Genomic DNA, 17,351 nt, shown 5'->3' with positions numbered 1-17,351 from the left:
ATTATTATAAACATGAAACAAGAGTTAAAAATAGTACTGACGCGTAAATTTTTATACATCAAAGTTAAAGATAACCATTTTGAAACTTTTTTTATAGCATTTAATGCACTTAACTCGTAAAATCTACTGAATACCCCGTATAATGAAAACTACATAAATTAGGAATATGTCCCTTAGAAGCGCTATATAAATTTATTTATTTCAATAATTAACGAAAAATCTTGCCGTCTTAAATTCACATAGGAAATGCCATTGAAATGGTTCCTTCGAAAAAATGTTTGGAACGCGTTTGGAAGGAGGCGGGGTGAAATACGTCATCACTGTCCCTGTCTATAGCCTCTGTAACTCTGTGGGGGAAACATTTTGAGCGTGTTAGGTGGGTCATCTTGACCATCATTTAGTAGCAGGTGTTCCTTTGTAACACTCCTTACAATGCCCTTTGTTCATTTTGGGGGGAATAAGTTTGTGACAAACCGTATCTGTCAACTTCTTCATGACTACGAATGTTCAACTCCTTAGCCTTGTAATTTTGAACCTAATCCAGAAGACAAGGGAACTCCTGAATCAAGTATTGGAGGAAATTTGTCTTCGTAGAGGACTTTTTGATAGAATTAACCCACATTTGAGTTACATGAAGAGGAGAACAACGAAAAAATCCCATGGTTAGCCTGAGGACAAGGGGATTCTAACCCATGATCCGTAGTCTACCATTGAGGATATTTTATGTCAGCACTGTGGTCGGTGCAAGCCGCATGTGGAATTCGTATCAACCAGCCATCGCTGGGATTCGAACCCGGTTCACCTTATTGGAAGTCAAGCATTCCACCCCTGACCCATCAGGATTCCAATACTTGATTTTGACTAATTTGGATTTCAATTCTAAAATCATCAGTGTTTAAATTGCTTAGGAACCCATGCCCCCGGGAACATTGTCGCACGCCGCTGGGAGCGCTTTCACATTAAGATCTGTTTAGATGCACACGAAGGTACAGTTCATAATAGCAAAGCAAAGCATAATAGCTGTGTATGACGTCATTTCCGGGCATAGGTTTCTATGCAATTTCAGTCCTGATGATTTGCCTTAGCTTCTTTAAAATTTTTCACAGCATTTATGCATCCCTTTGTTATGTATAACGTTTTTAAACTTGTACATTTAGTCAAAAATAGACTAAAAATGTCATTTAAAAAATCTCTAGATTTTTTAATTGGAGAACGAAATGTAGATTTGAAATCAGTGACCTGAAAACATCTGAGTTCCGTTCAAAAATCGTATGCAACAGAAAGAAAAATTATCCCCCAGTGTAATCATTCAATATTTTTCTATTATGAAAATCGTCCTTATTTTTGTTCATGTGTTTTATACGAAGACATTTTAAATTTATTTTAAACATTTAATTTTCATATTGTATACTTCATAATCATTTTATTACAGGCTCGTTTCGTAATGAGAACTAATATTATGAACGATTTTCAATACAGCTTGTGAATAAAGTAAGGAGGAGGAATGCAAGTAAACCAATCAATAGCTTAGTGAATAAATGTATAGTCAGCAATAAATAGCTGTGAATTTGTTTATGGATGTGTCACTGAAGGGCATTTTAGTGGATAGTTGAATCAATCAATGAAATTATATGTGTATAAAAATGCTTATAAACCTATAAATTGTCTAATGGCAATAAACGGCGACAATTTTTCTGTTTTTAAAATAATTTTGACCAAAATGACGAAATATTAAATGCAAAATAAGACAAAAATTTTGAACGAAAATGAAATCTCAAATATAATTGATTTTGATAAGTCTGAAAAACTGTTTGTTCGCCGCGGCTATAGCACGAAAAAATAAATTTTAATGTTTATGCTTATGTATTTGTGTGTCATTTAACATTATACTCAATAAAAATTAACTGTAAGCATTTATTCTACAATACGTGAGGTAATATTCTCATTAATTAAACTAACGGCTTTATTTTTAGCCATGAATGTATTAATTGTCATTCCTCGTGCTCATATACTTCCTAATTGAGCACTTAGGGTTAATTTAGAAAAAAAAGATCTAGAATGAAAAAGCAATTTTCTTCAGCGTTATGACATTACCGGCGAAAAAGATCAAAATATTATTAAAAAAAATCAGTTTTTTTTCTTCTTTTAAAATTAAGTTTTAAGGGCGCCTTTTTCAGTATCGTCCGGGGTGCGAAAACTTCTTCANATATATATAAATAAACAGGAGAAAACAACTTTACAAAAGCGGAATGATATAAAACAAAACTTTTGTTGAAAAATCCCTCTGCTTTCTTCCCTTTTTGTAAATAAACTTCAAGGACGATTACTGCCACACTTCCCCCATTGTGTGTTATTTTTCGAAAAGGGGGTAGAATCTCTAACTCGTTTCACGCTTAGAGGTTTCACGGTGAACTCGGGCGTTTTCGGTAGTCTAGCCTACGAGTCGTCTCGGGCGTTAAGGGCGCCTTTTTCAGTATCGTCCGGGGTGCGAAAACTTCTTCATATGTTTACCCAGAATGTTACTACCATAATAAACTATAAGGTACCTATATTCATAGATAAAAGTCTAATGAAATTTATATTGATAATGTTCAAAATATTTAAAATTTAGTTTAATATAAGTGTTTTTTAAGTTTATTTTTTCATTTAGAATTTTAAGTTATGAAGCAAAAATATTGTATTTATAAATAAACGAAAGTAATTCTTATTTAGCCTCCATCTGAATCTTTTTTTTCTACTTTTATTTCAAAAATGAAATCACTTGCATTGAAATGTCTTTAAAGATATTTCATTTAAACAAATAGACAGTTAGTGCTCAATGAGAAAGAATTTGAATTCATTCTCTAAGGACCTCTCGTATAATTGGAAAATTTAAATTAACTTATTTTACTTAAATATAAAATTTTTATGGACGAGTTGTTTTAGCTCTAGTCTTCTTTGTTCTTTAAACATTTATTTAACTTTGTGATTTTTTTTTTAAACCTTAAGAGTTCATTGCAAATATTTCTTAACACGAGAGCGAGAAAGCCGTGGAAATTCAATGCGCAATAATTAATGTGTTTCATAATTAAATCATTTTATGATAAAACTGTGCTAAACAATAAATATTATAATAAAAAAACCATTAAAAAGACAATTATTTAAATGTTTTAAGAAATTCTTCTATGCAAGAAGTTTCGTAATGAGAATCTTAACAAATGTTATTAGAATTCTCTTGCATCAATGAAGTAAACACTATACACATAAAGGGGTAAAAATTCAATATTTAAACCATTAATAAACAAAAACGCAATGGAATCAAACGAATCATTGAGAGAGACAGAACAGAAATCTTTCCTCATAAATTGTTTGTTAAATTTTGATAGCGTTTTCATTTTTCATGTCTAAATATCAATTGACGATCTAATGTAAGTATTTTTTTAATTTTATTTTTAATAAGATATATAAAAGTATATGCCACGAGGGACCGCATAGTGGAGAAAGAAGAAGAATAATCGCCAGGTTCCAAATTTTTCATCAGGTGCTCCATAACGATGTGGCGTAAAAAGATTTTACCTAAGATTGATCTCTTGATCAGGAACTTATACTATACTCGGTGAAGACATCTCACGGGACCGCATGCGTAAGTGATTCACAGGAAACAATGAACAATATCTTATCCTTTCTTTATTTCGTCAGGAATCAAAGTTCAGACATAATAAAAATTCATGACAAATTCATCAATTAAAATTCCAACACATCCGCGTGTCGAGTCCTCCCTGTGTGCTTCAGGGAGTAAAATATTAAATTTATGTAATCAGCATATTTGAGACATCTGCAGTTAAAATTTACGAAATAGATTATTTGCAATTTGTTGAATTTATGGAATTGAAAAAGTAAAATTATATATGAATTATTACGAACTTGAAGCACACAGGGGGAAAATCAAAAATGCCGCCCAAAAAAAGGAAGCAGCACGCTCGAGAGTTCCACGGGAAATACTTGTCTATCTCCAAAAGATAGCGTCCCCTCCTTAGCGGCTGCGGGAATCTCTAAAGACGAGTTAGGAGTCGAGCCCTAGAGATCCTGCAAAGGCAACGAAGAGGGCGCTCCTGTTGGAGACAGCCCAGTAGGTATTGGGAAAAGTAAATATTGTGGTGATCCCATGATCACACCACAAATTCCCCCCTTGAATAGGAAAAAGACTATTTACCTCCCCTTTAATGAAAATAATTAAATTTAAATTACCCCATTAAAATGTAAAAGTTAAATTCAAAAAATTAAGTTACTGTTAAAATCATCAAATGCGAATCATGAAGATAAAAAATCATCATACATATCATGTTTTACATAAAAAAATCTTGACTAATCATATACATTAAATAGATGTTGAGCTACATAAGTGTCCTCAGTAAAAGACAATTTGGCTGGTGCCCTGATTGTTGTTGTTGTTGTTAATTTACGTCGCACTAGAGCTGCACAATGGGCTATTGGCGACGGTCAGTGAAACATCCCGGAGGATGATCCGAAGACATGCCATCACAATTTTGATCCTCTGCGGAGGGGATGGCAAGCCCGCTTCGGTAGCCCAACGACCTGCGCGCGAAGTCGAGCACTTAACGGTAGCACAGTTTAACGAGGACCAAAACCGCACACCCTAGGTTCCTACGCAAACTGATCCAAGTGGTCACCCACCCGCACACTGACCGTAGCCAGTGATGCTTGACTTCGGTGATCTGCTGGGAACCGTGTCTTAACGATCAGTCCTCTGCGGGACGGCTGGTGCCCTGAAAAAAAGAGTTCAATTGTCCTGATGGCCAATTATACAAGAATTGCTTTTTTTTCTTGAAATTCAAATCATAATTGGTCAGATCACAAGGTGAGGTTAAACCTCCGACGAAAAGTAAAATGGCATTGCAAGTATGAGTAAATATCACATATAATAACACCTTTCACACATTAAATGCACTTTTCACTGTAAGTTAATCAAATACATTTTCCGCACTTGGGAATAACTTCAAAAACTCTCATTATAAGTCGTTCAATCATACTAAAACAATTTGGAATAACTTTAAAACTTTAAATTTTATCACAATTTGGAATTACCTTTAAAAACTCTCATTGGAAGTCATTCAAATACATTTTTGTCACCTTATGGAATAACTCTAAAAACCTAGGAAAAAATGTTAATTCCATAAAATTTAATTTTTTTTTGACAAATATAAATTTTAATAATGAAATTCTAAAATTCATGACAAGAAAGTCAAATAGAAATGCTTATGTATTATTAATTATGACCATCATTCTTAAATGTTTGTAGTTATGTAGCTAAAATAAATGAGAAAAAAAAACTTGGATAAATAAATATAACCAAAAAAGTGAATACGTGTGAGTATTCAGTGTGATAATCAAAATTCAATAGTGGTATTCAATTTTCTCTTAAAAGAACTTAAAATTTTAATTTGTTTGTAAAGCACAAACATTTTTCTTCATATATGTAAAAATTACCATTTCTAAGAGAAATATCATACGTAAAAAGGAATGACCATGTTAATCCAGTACATGCAACACATTTTCATACCTTGTAAAAACATGTCTGATTATTTCAACAAATGATCAATAAATCATATTAAATAAATTCAATAAATCATAGTAGATATATCCAGTAAAGGTCAAATATGCAATTATATCAACATTAAACAGTTTTGATTCATCTGCCACGTTAAAAATACCCAATCGTTAAATTGAGAAAAAAATCAGCACAGTGAAATAAATTAGTACTTAGTAACTGTAAGTATTTTTAACAATTTTTTTTGGAAAGTTAGTTAAATTTAACTTTAATTCCTTAAATACTGTTGAATGAAATAGTTATATAATGTTAATTGAGTTTGATAATGCACAGAGTTTGATAATGTCCACACAGCCACTTACAAGAAAGTATTGCTGTCACCCACAAAAATATTTATTATATTTTTTTTGTATGATTATATATAAACACATCATTTTCAAATAAAATATTGTTTTGTAAAGAACAGTTGCGCACCTGTTCACTATTGCCAGCAATAGAAACCAACAATATTTCACAAGAAAATAATCCATAATTATTTATTTATTTGCTTACTTAGCTAATTAACCAAAATATGGAATCTCATGCATGACAGCAATTTTTATTAAAATTATTTTAATCTTATCGTACTCGAAGGTTATATCCATGAAGTGGATTATTAATTGGTGGGCTCGTAGAATAATTAAGATCTAAATGAGAAAGTCGGCGGGGTGCACGTCTTAATCTATCACTATGTATTACAAAACCTTTATGAGAAGGTGAGTCTAAAGGTCTTATTTTAAAATTTACATCACTTTGCTTCTTCACTATGACACAATTGCCCAAAAATTAAGGTTTAAAAGTATCATTTGATCTCATGTACACATAATCGTTTACATTAAAGTTTCGAAGTTAAGCTTTTTGCATTTGTTTTTGCTTTTGTAAAATCTGCTGCTCTTTCAGTTTATTAAATGCTATATCATAAGTTATCCTTAAATCTGATATGAAATTTTGACGGAAAGAGGCCTTGTCAAGTTGTTGAGGCTCTACATTTGGATCAAAAGTATCGAACATAGTGGGAGGGCATCTACCAAAATGTACAGGTTCAAAACTAGTGCTTGGATGAACAGCATTATTGTACACATTTTGATGAATAAGTAATGAATTCTTAAACGATACATCTTCTTCATGCAAAGTCAAAAAAGATGATTTAATGGCACGATTCAAAGATTCGGTGGCACCATTAGCTTGTGGATGTTTCGAAGAAGTATGGGTCAAGAATATGCCTAAAGTTTTATTGATGCAATGAAATACCTCTGAATTAAACTGTGTGCCTAAATCTGTCAAAATCATGGCTGGTCTACCAAGTATCGATATATATTCAATTAGATGCTGTCATACAGTCTCGGTAGTTAAATTTCTGAAAGGGTATAAAGTCAGAAATTTGGAAAAATGATCCAACACGGTTAATGTATAACCACAATTTTTAACGGGGCCCACTATATCAATTGAAATAAATTCTCCTGGGACTTTAGGGATGGGAACATTCTGTAAAGGTGCTTTGGGAATGCTGTAGGATTTGTTGCGTATACATGAGTCACAGGATAAAACAAAGTTTCTTGTATCATTATACATATTTTTCCAAAAGAAATTTTTCTGAACAATTTCGTATGTTTTCTCTAAGCCAAAATGTGAGATATGAATAATTTTTAATACCTTACTCTGTAATGATTTTGGAACAACAATTAACTTAACTAATCTTTTTTTGTTTGTAATATACATTAATAGTTTAGTATCGGGATCAACAGTAAAATTTTTAACTTTATGTGCATTAATCAAAGAAGGTGACTCAAGCAGATCAATAATGTCATTTATATTTGGATCTTTCCTTTGCTCTTCATAAAAGGTGTTGTTAGATATTTCATTTTGAGGGTCCTGTTTTTGAATAATATTTACAGCTTCCAATTCTATATCTTGATCAACAAAAGGAAGTATTAGCTCATTATTTTGGGACTGTAAAGCAGGAGCACAATTATTAGGATTTTCTCTTCGAGAAAAGTAATCAGAAAGAAAATTAATTTTTCCAGGAATATATTTCATTTCAGAGGAATATTCGGACAGTTCTAATAGCCAACGAGTAATTAAATTTGCAGGTGAAGTAATTTTCTTACAATGGAGCAGGGGCTTGGAGTCTGTTAAATTGTAAATTTTCGGTTATAAAGATAATCCTTAAAAGATGTTGCAGATTTATAAATGGCATAGAGCTCTAATTTAATTGCCGGATAATTTTGTTCAGCCTTAGAGAGTGCTCTACTATAATATGAGATGGGATGAAGGACACTATCAAATTCTTGTAAAAGAACACCTGAAATTGCCTGTTTACTGGCTTAGTGTTCAAGAGGAAAGGTTTATCCCATGGAGGGAAATTGACAAAAGGTTCGGAAAAAGATACTTGTTGAAGAGATTTAAAGGCATCTTGATGTTCTTTCATCCATACAAATTTTGATTTACTAGCACTGAGTTTACATAAAATATCAATTATCTCTGCATATTTGGGAATTAGGTGGCGGTAGAAACCGCAGACTCCTAAGAATGATTTAACTTAGTCATGATTCTTAGGTGGTTCAAATTTCATTATTTTTGCAATGTTAGTGGAAATAGGTTTAACAATTTTATGGGAAATATTAAATCCTAAATAATTAGTATTAGTTTTAAAGAATTCAGATTTACTAGGGGATAAAGTTAAGTTGTACTTGATAAAAATATCCAACACAGCTTGAACTTTTTTCAGCATGTCTTCAAATGAATTAGCTCCAATAATTATATCATCCTGATCCGAAAATATGCCAGTGATTCCTATATTCTTTAATTCATCTATAATAGTGTCTATCATAGCCTGAAATATACTGGCAGCTGTTTTTAAGCCATAGACCAGTCTTTTGCTACCAAAAATTCCGAAAGGTGCGGTAAATGTGAGAATATCTTTAAGATCCTCTGAGATTTTTAATTGTTGATATGCGTGGGGCATGTCCATGGTAGAAAAAAATTGAAACTCTGATACTTCATTAATTATTGTTGAAATGCAGGGTAAGGGATGGGTTGCAGAGTCTATAATGGTATTTATCAAACGTAGGTCAAGGGCTAGTCTATAGGTGCATTACCCAAGTAGCACAGGGACATAGTAACAGCTTTAGTCTATATCGACCGACATTGTCAATATTGGCGAAAATCGAAATTGTGTGTACGATATTGTACGATTGCCGTCGATTTCACATTAAAAATCTGTTTGTAAAACTTTTTATTTAAAACTTTATTGTGTTCTTAAATCAAAATTAATCATTTAAAAGACAAAAAATGACGTCAAATTGTTATAATTCCAAAAAATAAATTTAAAATATAAATTTAGAGATATCCGAACAACATCCGGACAATATTTGACCGACAAAAACATATTATTAAGTGATATCAGGTAACTAGTTTGGTTTGCATCGTTTTGAAAAAAATCTTTGAGATATTTACAAGTTGACTCAAAGTTTGCATTAATAAATTTAGGATTATTGGCCACAAAATCTTGAGCAACCTGTAATCCTGTAATTTTCCTTTCCATAAAAGTAAAGCAACCTCCTCCGACCAGCCGAGCAATGTTTTCATCTGGCAAATTTGCTCCAGAAGCCAAGCAATAGATTCATCTCCAGAAAAAGACTGTATATTTAGATTAAAATTTTCAGCGTCGGTCATTGCTTGGGCTCTAGTGCGCATCAAAATGAAATACAATAACAAAAGACAATTAAATATTTAGGTTTTGCCAAATGAAAATGCCTTCATAACAAAACAGTTATCTATATAGAATTTATAATGAAGTACATTGAATATAAGAATTTAAAGATGTAAAATTATAATTGAACAATACATATTAGTTTGTTTTAAATCAACGAACTATTTACCATATTAATTTAATTTTTATGAAACTAATATTAAATATTTCACAATACCCAAACATTATATTTAAATTTAAATGGTTGAAAAAAATATTGTAGTCAATAAAATGCAGTAAATATCAAACATATCACTAAATATATAAAATATTATATTACTAAATCTGTGAATCAATTATGAACAAAAAATATCATCGCTCGATCCTAATCATACTCACTATTGTGAAACAACTTTGCAGTCAACTATATTGATCTTTCACACAAATTTTTCACTCACGTGAGACAAAACAATGAACTACTCTTCATCCTTAGTCTCTTTGCATCATAATAATGTTGAAATTATTTAAAAAAAATTCAGGAACACTTATGGACGGAAAATCGATGACGATTTCACTGTATCTTTCTGCCAGGAAGATTCAGAACACGCGAAGTCACTATACACACAATCTTTAGACACAATCATTACACCTTCCGTTATTTATTCATATAATTTTCGCATGCTGTAACATCACGGGAACACCAAATATCATCTAGGTCAGTGGTGCGCAAACTTTTTTCGACTGCGACCCCTCTTGTAGAGAGAATATTTTTGGCGACCCCTAGATAAATGTTCACAAATACGATGTATATTTCGCGCATTTCTTTCGTTTCATCGAATAAAAACATCATCATATTTGATTCATAATAATTTTATTTATAATTTTAAGAAAATACTTTTTGTAAGAAAATACTTATAACACAAAAATCAGTAAATTGCCTTTAATGAGATGTATGTGGCCTGCAAGTTTCTAATTATCTCATCGATGTTTGGATGTATGTTGCTAATTGCAATTCGCATATCATCTTCAGGGATCGAATAAAAACTAAATACACGAGCGGTATTTAGTTTTTATTGAAACTAGTTTGCTAAATCCAGTTTCACATAAATACGTTGATGCAAATTGTATTAACACTCTGATGGCATTCTTGCATAAAACGGAATATTGTTTTTCCACGGATAGCCAAAAGTTTTGGCAAGGCTGAGTCTTAAATTGATTTCGAAGAGTATAATCACTAATTAGATCTATCAATTGCTGTTTCTCACTAATTTGAAGAGTTGAACTGCATATGTCAAAGGAAAATGGATCACGAATCCAACCAAGATCATTTTCAAGAAAATCCTCGAAACTTTTTTCTTTAACTTTTCAATGTGATTGGAAATGATGTTTTTAAATGTAAATATATCTATATTATTTTCCTTGATAAAATCGTTAAAGCAAGGGAACATGTTGGTGTTGTTTTTATTCAGTTCAGTTTGCCAGAGACTAAACTTATTCTTAAAAGCTTGAATTTTACTGGCTGTAGTTATGATAGTTGAATTCTCACTCTGCAAGCTCAAATTTAAGTCGTTAAGTTTTTCGAAAATATCAACTAAATAGCTCAGCTTCCCTAGCCAAACTTCATTGATATAATAACTTGCCAATCTATGTTTCCTTTTGATTAAAAACATGTACACTTCATTTCTCAAATCAAATATCCGTCGTAGTATTTTCCTACGTGAAAGCCATCTGACTTTGGTGTGTAACAGTAATCTCTCATACGTTGAGCCCATCTCATTGCAAAGTATTGAAAAGAGACCGCTGTTGTGGCTGTTGCATTTAATGTAGTTAATTGAACTAACAGCGTCTTGTAATACGTTGTGCAACTCTTCATCCATATCTTTTGCAACAAGAACTGGCCGATGAATCATACAGTGATTAAATACCATATGAGGCGCCAACTTCTGAATTAAGCCCCTGAGCCCTTTATTCGAACCTGTTAATGCTGCAGCACCATCAGTACAAACCGCAACACAGTTTGCCCAGGTAAGGGACTTTGTTTCAAAATATTCATTTATTACTTCGAATATTTTTTCTCCAGTTGTTTTTCCTTCCAAATTTTTGCAACATAAAAACGTTTCTGTTATATGTTCATTAAAAATAAACCTAACGTAAATAATTAGTTGTGACATTTTAGTAATATCGGTAGTCTCGTCCAGTTGTAAAGCAAATACAGATGAATTTTGTATGCGTTTTATGACTTCTGACTCGATATTTCGTGACATTTCGGAAATCCGCCGAGACACGGTATCTCTTGATAATGATAGTGTTTTTAGTTCATTTCCATATTTATCGCCATGCATAATTGATGTCATCTTAGTTGCTGCAGGAAGGATAAGGAATTCTCCAATTGTATGGGGTTTCATTGTTTTTCCTATTAGATAAGAAGCTTTTAAAGAAGCTCGTAATGCTTTCTGAGGTATTGTTGTAAATTTCTTTAAATGTGCACTTTGAGTTTTCAGATTTTCAGCTCGTCTTTGAAAAAAAATCGGTTGAAAAAAATCTGCTGGTTGAAAAAAATCGGCATGTTTATTTTGAAGTTCTTTATGTTTAGTTTCCAGGTGCCTTTTTAATTTAGCTGGTTTCATGCTCTCATTTGCTAATTTTTTGTTGCAAATGACACATATCGGGCGTTCTTCATCATCAACAACACAAAATGTAAAACCGTACTTAATAAATTCCTCATTGTATTTTCCTATTTTTCTAGATCGGGCATTTAGTTCAGTATTTTGCGACTCCTCATCAGTATTTGTTCGTTTGTTAGCTGAAGATGTGCCTGGTGTACGTATTACCCATTTATCCATTGTGAAGATAGGGGTTAAATTATTTAAACTAAAACAAATAATATATAAAATTTTGTAATTTTTTCGAGAAATTCAATAAAATTAGCAGAGATCTTTCTCTAATGTTAGTACATACCTGATAACAAAGAGTAGCAAAGCCTGATAAAAATATAAAAAATAAAAATTACACTGTGTGGTTAAGTATTACTTCAATACTTATTAAATAAATGAGCAAGATCTAGCATCTCGCAAACACATTTACTGACAACCTAACGAGATACACAAACACAAACTGAAACTAAACATAAATGCAAACTGAAACTAAACATTTAATACACAGTCACAGTTAATCTGGCTGATGCCACATACGCAACGTCACATGATAAAACTCGAGGATAATCTAAAACAATTGCAGGCCAACTGCTACAACTTCATGCGAACACTTCACGTCTTCACTCTGACTATCAGATACACCGCGTACCTCGCTATCTGATTGACTGATCACGGAAGCGAATTTTTGCCCTTTCCCTGAGGTTAACGTCTAGTCAAATAGGCGCTTTTCAGTAAAACTGGCGAATTACCGCGAAGAGGGAGCTATCTACCGGAATGAAAAACTTGCGTCTTCACACTTTACATACATTACGCATTACGGTCAAAGAAAGACTGGACAGTATGAAATTGCAATTGAACAGTGAGTGACGGCGCTTCACTCTTTATATGTACACTGTATGGTATGCAGCATGCAGGGATAATGCATTTCATAAAAATTTGGTGACCCCCAAAAAACTTCTGGCGACCCCCTAGGGAGTCGCGACCCTTAGTTTGCGCACCACTGATCTAGGTGACTGGTCGCGGCGCCAAGTTGCCGCGAGGGACCGCACAGTGGAGAGAGAAGAATAATGATCGCCAGGTTCCAAATTCTTCATCAGGTGCTCCTTAAGGATGTGAGGCAAAAAGACTTTACCTAAGGTTGATCTCCTGATCAGAAACTTATACTATACTCGGTGAAGACATCTCACGGGACCGTATGGCTAAGTGATTCACAGGAAACAATGAGCAATTTCTTATCCTTTCTTTATTTCGTCAGGAATCAAAGTTCAAACATAATAGGAATTCATGACTAATTCATCAATTAAAATTCCAACACATCCACGCGTCGCGTCCTCCCTGTGTGCTTCAGGGAGTAAAATATTAAATTTATGCAATCAGCATATTTGAGACATCTGCAGTTAAAATTTACGAAATAGATAATTTGCAATTTGTTGAATTTATAGAATTGAAAAAGTAAAATTATATATGAATTATTACGAACTTGAAACACACAGGGGGAAAATCAAAAACGCCACGCAAAAAAAGGAAGCAGCACGCTCGAGAGTTCCACGGGTAATACTGGTCTATCTCCAAAAGATAGTGTCCCCTCCTTAGCGGTTGCGAGAATCTCTAAAGTCGAGCTAGGAGTCGAGCCCTACAGATCCTGCAAAGGCAACGAAGAGGGCGCTCCTGTTGGAGACAGCCCAGTAGGTATTGTGAAAAGTAAACATTGTGGTGATCCCATGATCACACCACAGTATATATTAACCTCTTAACTTAAGAGCCCGAGATAATTCGAGCTTTCTCAATCTTTACAATGTAATTTAATTACAGAGGTTAAAGATAGTGATTAAAGAACACCTTGTATATTAAATACAAATATGCTCTAATGATATAGTTATAGAATGGTTGTCTAAACGTTCAGTAATAAATAAAGGGCTTTTAATTTGAAAAAAGTATTTAGTAAAAGCGCGTAAATGATTTGCTAAAAACACTATAAATCAATTAAATGTAAATTATTTACTTTGTAGGTTGCCTTCACGCAGAAAGAACAATAGATTGAATGATATATTACAATAAATTAATCAATAGATTGAGTAGTTAAAATAGAAAATATATTTATTACAGAAAAAGATCTTTCTAGTGAAATTTTTAAATATTTTTTTAAGAATGTTACTCAAGTCTTAAGAGCTACAGTGATGTAACCGACTCGTATAATATATTCATTAATATAAGCTATATTAATGAATATATATTAATGAATGAAAATAAGCTATATCTGTGATTTTAAAGCTTGTTAGCACAATGTATCAAATAAATTTTCAAAAATCGAGTCATGCTCTCTTTATTTCTCAAGGTATTTCATTAAGCGATGACACTTTTAATTTCTTACAAATCAATTTAAAAATTAATCACATATTCTTATAAAGTTGTCTTACTGGCAAAATCAACAGAATGCCAACACTTTTGTCGTCAAATGATTAACATTCTCAACTAACCTAGAGAACTTTTTGGGCAAACGCAGTTACTAATAAAGCAGTTATTATCATTCATATTAAACAATTATTATATTATAATAGTTAAAATTATTCTGATGGTACACCAGTCTGTATTATACGAATTTATTATACGAATATGCATTTACATAACTCAGTGTTTACCTCAGGCTTTTAGGAATTTATATGCTTTAGATAATGACTTAAAAGGTATTATTATATTTCGTCTGTTGGGATTGGAGCATTTTGCTATTATATTTTGCGTAATTATATATATATAACGTATATGCACATAGTTGTTCACAGTGAAATAATTTAACAGTTACAGAAAAAAAATTAATAATGCATTTAAAATAGTTGTTTCTCCTCCATCTATCCAACTTTTAAAGAAATCTGTTGGTTTGTAATAAACTGATTCTGATAGAAAAAAGCGAAATAAAAGAGGAATAATTACTACGTTACTTCCCCCAGTGTTTTGAATCCCGCGTGACAGCGTATCACTTTATATCAAGTATATTTACTTTTTCGTAAAAGATTTTTCTAGATTAATAATTTTTTCTGTAGTATACAAATCACTAAATCATAAAATTACATTTCAACTTAATAATATAATTTTGAAAAGCAGCAACAAAAAGAAAGTTATGCAAAATTGAAATGTATGTGTTTCTTACTTTTTTGATCAAGAAATCTTGTTTATGCTTAAGAAAATGTAAATACTTGTTTTAAAGTCTAAATTGTAAAAATACCTACACTGTAAAAAATTTCAGAAACTAATTTAGACTCGACAAAAATATTTCATAAAATCTCAGAGAACTTCATTTAATAAAATGTTTCCTATCAATTGAGAAACTTTAATTTTATTGTCAAAAGTAGGAAACTGAATCGTATTTACTCCAAATCAGTTTCAGTGTGTAGCGTAACTACCACTACAACTACTAAATTTCCATTCACTAGTACATAAGACACGTTAACTTGATTTAATCAGGAGGCATCTTTTGATAGCTGATGGTTGATATTGTCGGTAGCCTAGCCCACATGGGTGACTAGTGGACGTGATCTGAGCACATCTGCTTCGACCTACACGCCTACCTCGACTGAAACGTGTACTTCAATTTAAACATAACTAGCTCGATGGCTGGTTCACAGTGAACAGTTGAATTGCTATTAGTGAAGACAATTTTTTCCTCCTCAAGCTGTTGCTACTCAGTCTCGATCACACACAACGGGGGTCAGTATATACTCGACTGCTACTTGCAGCTTCGGAGCGATCACTCCCGCAACCGTGATCCTAATACAGCTCTCACTTTTCACTCTTTAAAAATTCTTCATAAGTCGAAGAGATTGGAAGAAATATTGTTGCGTGCACGCTGTGACTCGAACCCCCGTCCTGCTGGTCACGAGATTGCCAGATTAGTTCACTCAGCTACAGTATGTTCTCAGCTGGAAGTAAGTACTCACTTAAAATGAACGAGTGAAAATAACTCAACTTGAGTGCTATTTAACTCTCTCATCTACATAAAACCGGCCTTTTCATCTTGAGTTAAAATCACTCAAGTGAAGAGCTCAATTTGAGTGAAAAAATTTCACTCAAACTTGAGTTATTTTCACTCGAGTTTGAGCGATTTTCAGTATTACCTGAGTGGATCGTTTTCACTCAAACTTGAGTGATTTTAACTCGTGTTTGAGCGATTTTCAGTATTTCAGTTTGTAAACTGCAGTCAAAATTTTTACTGTTAATATACAAAATGTTTGTATTTAGTGGTGCCATCTATCGTAAGCGATAGAAAATACTATAGTTTTTGTTTTAAAAAATCCCTTTAGAAAGAAAGCCTTAGATAGGAATTTTTTTTATCATAACTTTTGTTGAATTTAAATATCGAATTAGATAGTATAATACTTATGAAAGTTTTCGCTGTGAGCATATCGACACTGTGTACCCTGGGATTCGAACTCGCTTCCCGTCTGTCGTGAGATTGACCGATTAATCTTCTCGGCTACAGTCCTGTGTCAAGACGGCTACAAAGAACTAATTACTTTCATGAGCTGGGTCATGTTGGCGAGAATAAAGTTTTTATTTGTCAAATCAAATAAGGTGAAAACACAGTTAAAAATTTCTTTCAGAGTTAACAGTTTGAATTGCAGCATTTTATGGTTATCCAATTGTTTTGATTGTATACGGTAAAACAACAATTAAATGAATTATTACTTAAGAGTGTTTTTTTATGAAAAATTCCTAACCACTGTAGATTTGAGTTTTTTTTTCTTTCACCTAAGTTTCGTCATTTTTCTTTGAAGTTTAATTTTTAAAAGTGAGGAGCTCTAAACGAATTTTTAAAGTAAGCAGTTTTATAAATATTATGCTCATATAGGTTCAATTGAAAATACTATGAGTTACTTTTTTTTCGAACAAATTTATTCGCTTAATTTATAAAGCTTTTCAAGCAATAAAAAAGGTATATTGTTTTAAATTGCCTAAATTTTTTTAAGACAAATTTCTGAAACTAAGGGAAATTAATAAATTTTTGAAGAAGACGTTTGTAAAAAAATCTGGATTAAATACCCTTTTTTGTAACTCAATTTTGCAAACTCTTTTGATATAAATTTGTTTAAAATCCAAACTATATATTTGTTTTGATTAGAAAGAAATAAGTATAATTTTTGTTCTGCAATAATCCTAGCTTCGTATGAATTCGAATAAAAAATTTAACTAATTAACATTAACTACTTGCCTTTACTTTAATATTGTTTTTACCATAAACTTTGCGCAAACATAGTGTTCTTAAGTCAAAAGGAAAGAAATAATAAAAATTAATAAAAACAACATTTTTAATAAAATTACTAAAATACAAAAATATTTAAATACCTAATTTTAGGCATATTTTAAACTAATTAAATTGTATCGCTTCTGAATTATAAATAATTACAATTAAATCAAGTATGTATTT

The 17,351-nt window shown here is 32.1% G+C and overlaps 2 protein-coding genes across 10 annotated transcripts in view; both read right to left on the bottom strand.

The window, feature by feature from the left end:
- LOC107453214 (G-protein coupled receptor 83) overlaps positions 1-17,351 on the bottom strand; it is a 53,930-nt gene that overhangs the window by 33,549 nt on the left and 3,030 nt on the right. Inside the window, exon 3 of one of the 9 annotated variants that reach the window (XM_071187462.1) lies at positions 5,086-5,152. The exons of the other annotated variants lie outside the window; for them this stretch is intronic. The gene's annotated coding sequence lies outside the window, so the exon portion shown is untranslated. The remainder of the gene's footprint in view (positions 1-5,085; positions 5,153-17,351) is intronic. 9 annotated transcript variants of the gene reach the window in all.
- Positions 6,437-6,877, bottom strand: LOC107453209 (uncharacterized). The gene has a single exon (XM_016069936.1). It carries the CDS (start codon positions 6,875-6,877, stop codon positions 6,437-6,439), a length of 441 nt encoding a protein of 146 aa, XP_015925422.1.

The sequence above is a fragment of the Parasteatoda tepidariorum genome, chromosome X1 (genome assembly GCF_043381705.1).
Source record: "Parasteatoda tepidariorum isolate YZ-2023 chromosome X1, CAS_Ptep_4.0, whole genome shotgun sequence".
NCBI classification, from domain to species: domain Eukaryota; kingdom Metazoa; phylum Arthropoda; class Arachnida; order Araneae; family Theridiidae; genus Parasteatoda; species Parasteatoda tepidariorum.
This window is presented reverse-complemented; position numbering and strand designations above follow the sequence as displayed.